At 48.7% G+C, this 6,823-nt stretch overlaps 1 protein-coding gene across 1 annotated transcript; it reads right to left on the bottom strand.

Annotated features, from left to right (window-relative positions):
- Positions 1-1,900: 1,900 nt before the first annotated feature.
- On the bottom strand, positions 1,901-3,166 carry LOC114909744 (paraneoplastic antigen Ma1-like). Its single transcript, XM_029249550.1, has one exon. The coding sequence runs from the start codon at positions 3,164-3,166 to the stop codon at positions 1,901-1,903; it is 1,266 nt and encodes a 421-aa protein (XP_029105383.1).
- Between the last annotated feature and the right edge of the window lie 3,657 nt (positions 3,167-6,823).

The following is a 6,823-nucleotide window of genomic DNA, read 5'->3' on the forward strand; positions in this document are numbered from 1 at the left end:
GATGTTGGTTTCCTTCCATGCTGAGAGGCAGTCTTAGCCCCTGCCACTCTTCTTGGTCCTCTAGCTACGATGCAGCCCTGCAGCAGCTGATTTAAAGGATAACAGCCCTTGGAGAAATCTTTCACAAACCGTCTGTAGTACCCACAAAACCCGAGAAAAGAGCGAAGAGCAGTAATGCTCTCTGGGCGTGGCCACGACTTCACTGCGTCAACCTTCGAGGGATCTGTAGCAATGCCATCTCTGGACACAACATGACCAAGGTAAGTCACCGAAGGGCAGCAGAACTGGCACTTGTCCAAAGACAACTTCAGTCCCTCCTCCTTTAGTCTGTCCAGCACCTTTAGAAGGCGCTGCTCATGCTCTTCCAATGTTCGCCCAAATACAATGATGTCATCAAGATACACCAGGCATTCCAGAAGATTCATATCTCCTACAGTCCGCTCCATGACCCGTTGGAAGGTTGCTGGGGCCCCACATATCCCTTGGGGCATCCGCTCAAACTGGTAAAATCCTGCGGGACAGATGAATGCGGTCTTTTCCTTGTCTGCCGCGCTCAGAGGGATCTGATAATAACCACTTCTGAGGTCCAGCACACTGAACCACTGGCTACCACTCAGGCAAGCCAAAGCATCCTCCACCCGAGGGACTGTGTACTGATCAGGAATTGTTCTCCTGTTCAGGGTTCTGTAGTCCACACACATACGTATGGTTCCGTTTTTCTTCCGAACCACCACTATCGGAGAAGCGTAAGGACTCCGAGATTCTGAGATGATTCCAGCCTCCTTTAGATCATGGAGATGTTTCCTCACATCCTCTAGATCCCCTGGCGGTAAACGTCTAGAACGCTCTCTGAAAGGCGTTTCATTCGTCACTCGAATGTGGTGCTGCGTACTCTTAGCACACCCTACATCAAACTCACTGCAAGAAAAGACCTCTTTCCTCTCCATCATTTTCCAACACAGTCTATCCTTCCACTCAATAGACACAGGAGAGTCCCCAAAGTTGAAAGAGGAGGGGGATAGTTGAGACATATGTGGCATCGTCTCCTCCCTACCTAGCCCCTTATTCATCACATCCACTGGGAATAGGTGCGCAATAGGCATTCCACGTTTTAATGTCACCGGCTGCTGAGACACATTCCTCAAAGTGACTGCGAGGTGACGGCACTGGACAGTTCCTGGCTCCTCTACAACAGGCATTACCAGCAGCCCTTCCGGGAAAGGGCCCTCCTCTGGGTGATCTACAACCACGGCCTGACTATTCAGGTGCCCAGGAAACTTTGGAGTGCCAATCACTGTAGCAACACCCCCTGGGGCCAGAGTGAAAGGCTTGCTCCTCGTGAACCAGACGGTCCCTCGCCTTTCCTCGGCCAGGCCGTCAGAAGCTTCCTGGAACTTCTCATACGCTTCTTTTATTACTGGGTGGACAGCAAGGGTAGCTAAGAAATTTCCCCCCTTTTGATTTATGCAAGACTGGAAGAGCCTCCTAACTATGGAGGTGTTTGTACCAATCACCCCAGAAACCTCCCCTTTCACAACCGGGTCTGGACACACAAGCACAAGCGTTTCTATGGTCTCCACTACTCCAACTACGTCTCCAGTGAACTCCAGTTTCACGCACAGATAGCCATCATATGGATATTGCTCCACACTAAGGCCCCAAATCTCTAGGCACTCGATAGGGGTCAAAGGCAAGTGCTTCAAATACTGGTCATAGAAGGAGCGATACAGTAGAGTAATCTGGGAACCGCTATCGAGCAAAGCTTTAGCGTAAATGCCCTCAATTTGTACCGAGACAATAGCACTGGGTCCAACTAAACCCTCTGGCAATATAGCCTCCCTTTGCCGTAGCATATCACACCTGGTGGAACGTGTCTTCTCCGGGGCGGCAGGCCGTTCCTTCACTGGGCCCCTGGGAAGTTTCCCGGCGGCTGCCTTAATTTCAATAGTCGGTTCGTCACCTTTCGAAGGTTCTCTGGATTAGGACACTCTCGCTGGAAATGCCCATCTTCACCACATCGATAGCAAAAAACACCAGCACGATACTGGGGTCTGGGAGCACCCTCCCTTCCGCAGGCATACAAGGTCCCTGTACCCTTCGGATTGAGATTCTGCATGGTCTGCTGTGGTATGCCATCGGAGGCAGCTATCGAGGCAGAAAACAGCCGGGCAACCTCCGTCTTTAGCCCTCTGAACTCTTCCCTGAGCCGTTCTATTTCCTGACCATTCCCCGCTACCACAGGTACTGCAACATTTTCAGGCTGCACTGGTACGGGGGAGGGTGTAGCGCACCCCACACACCTAACCATTGCTGGAAGAGCAGCGTTCCCCACACTTTGCCTTGCCAGGATCATTTCCTCTTCTTCTCGGACATCACGGAGCAACTCTGTGAAACTTGGAGGAGGTTTAAGCTTATACATCGTTCGGATGCGCATGGCAACAAGATCATGGGACAGAGCTCCTCGTGCAACCTGCTCAATGCGAATTTGGTCCAGGTCGGCCACCTCAGCCCCACCTTTACGATGAACTGCATGCAACAGTTTGTCTAGACGGAACAAGTATGCTGATAGTTTCTCACCTTCCTGCTGGAATGTACCACGGAACCTTACCATGAGATCAGCCGCACTGTCTGTGGTCCCAAAAGCTGCCTCCAGGGCTTTGAGGTAATCATCGGCAGTGACAGAGGGGTTACTAACCCTTAAGCACCGGACAATGTCTGCTGCTGGCCCTTTGAGACTCTCAGCTATCCTCTGCTTCTTGACAATATCTGAACACTGCCATTCATCCAACATGTGAGTGGTCTGCTCAGCCCAGGCATCATACTCTTCCTCTCCCGGTGGAGTTGGTTTCACACCGGAGAACAAGCGAAGTTTACGATAGCCGAGTCCGTCCATAGGCGTGGCTTGGCATTTCTCCACAAGTGAAGAGATGGCATCCACGAGTTTGGTGTTCAAGTCTGGAGCGACAGGTGGCGCTGGAGTAGGCCCAAACCAGCCTGAGACATCAGCTAGAGTCTTCCCTTCACTTGCTAGGAATGACAGGAATTTTGCCTGGAAACTGCCTCTTTCACCAAGTATTGGACATTCTCGGGTCTCGCTGACATTAACCACCCAGGGCCCCGACTCACCTCCAAAGGCTAACTGTTCAGGTATGGTAGCCTTAGTCATATCATTTGTGGTTTCAACTAACACAAGTTGGTTGTCTCCAGCTGGTTCTAAACACCGTCCCCTTACCTTACAATGACCAAATACTCCCACCCCATCCAGCACCTTGTACACAGTCTCATCAGTAATGTCAACAGAAACCCCACTAAGCACAACAGCTTTTCTTATATCAATACCCTTGTCGTTACACCATTGGACTATCTGCTTTGACTCCATGTTACAACAACTTTCCAGACATCAAACCACAAATCATATCAAAGAGACATCAAATCATACAAAAATATACTCACAAATACAGAAAACAGTAATCAGATCCCGGACGAGCCCCCAAGTGTAGCCCACCCACTCGATTCTGATGTTTTTTTCTCTAGCATGGGAGGTGAATCGGTGGTGTCTACAGCACAACTTTGGGATGCGTGTACTGTCGCCCCCCCCCAACTTCGGGGTATGGCTCTTGCTAGGGTGAGGAGAGGCCCAGTTAGCGTAGTACAGCTATACTGTTATATTACAGTCGTATAAACCTCCCATACTTCACACACAGCGACCCAGCCCCGCCTTCCTTTGCCGTAAAAAAGAACATTCACACCTACACAGGGACGGTTACAACATTCAGGTGAAATAAGCCCAACAAACATTTAATATAAAATGTCCACACAAATAATTCACACCACCAAAACGAACACGTTTTTTTTCCTTTTATGCGACTCAGTCTCTGGTGCCGGCGTCGTCTCGTTGGCGCGCTTTAGTCTGGAGCTCCTTATCCACCACCGAGGGAAATTCCCGCCGTTACTCACGGTTTTCGTGCAGGGCAGGAAACCGACAGCGACCTGTCCTCACAGCCACTCTCTCTCCAGTGAGGATGGCGGGACGATGATGGCGAGTCCTGGCGACCTTCTCTCCGGGGCCAGTCGCGCTGGCCAAACCCTAATCCTCCACTCCCCAATCCTCGCGGGCTGGTTGTCGCTCGCGCCGGTTTTTTTTTTTTCACAAAAACCCCCTTCGCGCGAGAACGAACCCAAAACTCTCGTTCTCCTCGCCCGGTCTCCCCCAAAAAAAACAACTCCCCTTTTTCCCCCGGAACATCCCGCCCCCAAACATCCAACTACACGAGAACAAGTTGCGTAGGGGCTACATAGGTAACAGGTGACACTATTAAAGTTGGGTATAAAATGAGCACAAAAGGCTCAGCTGTTTACAAGCAAGGATGGGTTGAGAATTGTCACTTTGTGCTGAACCTGTATATTTGGGGTTGTATATTTATATCATGATTAAGCATATTAGAAGGTAGTCAAAAGACGTTCTTAAGAAATATCCTGGTAAATTATGAATTTTTCATGTCATCAGTTTTGTTAGAAACAGTCAGATAAAGTACTTCTGTTGTATCAGTGTCTATAGACTGTGTGACATTATTTCCTTCCTCTTCAAGCCCAGCAGTGCAGTAACTGTAAAGTGTGACTGAGGAGGTTTTTGTACGGCTCTATAACACTGTGTGAACACTCCACCACTATGGTAACTCTGACAGTAATAATCTCCTGCATCTTCAGCCTGGACTCCACTGATGGTCAGAGTGAAGTCAGACCCAGATCCACTGCCACTGAATCGATCTGGAATCCCAGAGTAACGGTTAGTAGCATCATAGATGAGGAGTTTAGGAGCTTCTCCAGGTTTCTGTAGGTACCAGTATAAACAGGGAGCTCCTGATGTGTAACATCCTGTATCCACTGCACTACTGGTTTTACAGCCCATAGTAACTGTCTGTCCTGGAGGAACAGCAGCCACTGCAGGAGTCTGAGTCACAGTGATCTGTCCTCTGGATTCTGGAATGAAACAGGATTGTATAATGATAAATGGTAAAAAGATCTTTTATGTTGCATAAATGAAACTGCTGACAATATCTGCTCTTCATTCAGTAATAAAATGATAGCACCTTTATAATTTTATGTCCTAAAATCCACACTGACCTTGAACACAGAGGACGAGACACCAGGTGAAGATGTAGGTAAATTTCATTGTCGCTGTGACTTCTTTCACCATGAAGGACAGCTGTCAGTGATGAAGTGTCCAACTCTGAGGACTATAAAGAGTCCCAGAGCACTGAAGCATGTGCTACCCATGCAAAGTGATTCTCTATGCAAATACATGTAACACACAGTGTTACACATTTTCAATGTGTTCAAAAGCATTTTGATAAGTAACCTGTATCATCTGTCTCTTTGTCTCTTTTTAATTTACTGTGATTAATGGTTTGGAAGTTGTTGATTTTGTTTTTTAGGCCTTTGGTTTTTCTGTCTTTTTGGGGTGAGTGATCGATAAGGTATCACACACACACACACACACACACTTTCTGAACTGCTTGTCCCACACAGGGTCGCGGGGAACCGGAGCCTAACCTGGCAACTCAGGGCGTAAGGCTGGAGGGGGAGGGGACACACCCTGGATGGGATGCTAGTCAATCACAAGGCACCCCAAGCAGGATTCAAACCCCAGACCCACTGGAGAGCAGGACCCGGTCCTACCCACTGCCCCACCGCACCCCCCACAAAAAGGACAGTTTTCTGAAAAATTCTTATTTACCAGTCACCATGTATTGTTTTAAATGTCTCATAATAAAGTGTCTCATGAAGCATTACTCCCTATACACTGTGATGGACGAGCAGAGAAGAACCAAACACACTACATATACAAAAGAAAAGACTGCACAAGTCACTCGAACGTGACACATGTTACTTTGTACAAAGGCACATGTCACTGTGAAGCAAAATAACTCGCTGCACAGCAACTGGATCCTCTGCTTCCAAGTCGTGAATTTCCCTCCAGAAATGTACTTGAACGCTTAAATTCTTCCAACACACTGTCTGTTCCTCTACTTATTTATTTATTGTGCTCCTATGGCTCACGCCACTTTTTCTAGGACTGTCTCTTGTGCTACAGTGTAAATTAACTTGAATATGTAGATACAGCAGCGAATAGTGGTGACTGACAAAGGTTTACCTCTTACACCCCCCACAGCGGCACAACAGGGAACACCTGCTTCGAATTATCAAGCACAAACTTAAAAAGGGGCTGCGGAACACAGTCCGATGCGGAACCTTGTTCAGCCTTATTGATCACTTGCGCTCCTAGTCTTGCTTCTTGTTCCTCGCCCTGCTTCTCGATCCTCGTTCCTCATCCTGCTTCTCGATCCTCGTTCCTCGCCCTGCTCCACACTCCTTGCCCTACTCCTCGTCTCCGACTCACTGGTTTGCCTGATCGCTCGCCTGTTTCTTGGATTACGGTTCTTGGATTTGCCCCTTTGGATTCTGTTTGTACATCGGTGACCCTTTGCCTGTTCCCTGGCAATGTCTACCGAACCGCCCCTTGACCAAGCTTCCTGTGCCCCGCACTTGGGTCTGACACAACCGTCCCGGGGGAATAGCATGACACTCAAAATCTCTCTCACCTTCCTGCTTTGCCTCTGCTATGCTGTCTGCTCTCCCTCCTGCTGCACAATTCTCGGATCTATCAACAGACGATGCCACTAACGCTTTCCTCTCTAACCCTGTCTTCCTCCCTTGACTCTCTCTGTCCATTATCTTCCAGACCAGCACACCCCAGTGCCACCCCATGGCTGACTGATACATTACATGCAAACAGGACCGGTGTGAATATGACGAAAATCCA

Source organism: Scleropages formosus, unplaced genomic scaffold (genome assembly GCF_900964775.1).
Source record: "Scleropages formosus unplaced genomic scaffold, fSclFor1.1, whole genome shotgun sequence".
NCBI classification, from domain to species: Eukaryota; Metazoa; Chordata; class Actinopteri; order Osteoglossiformes; family Osteoglossidae; genus Scleropages; species Scleropages formosus.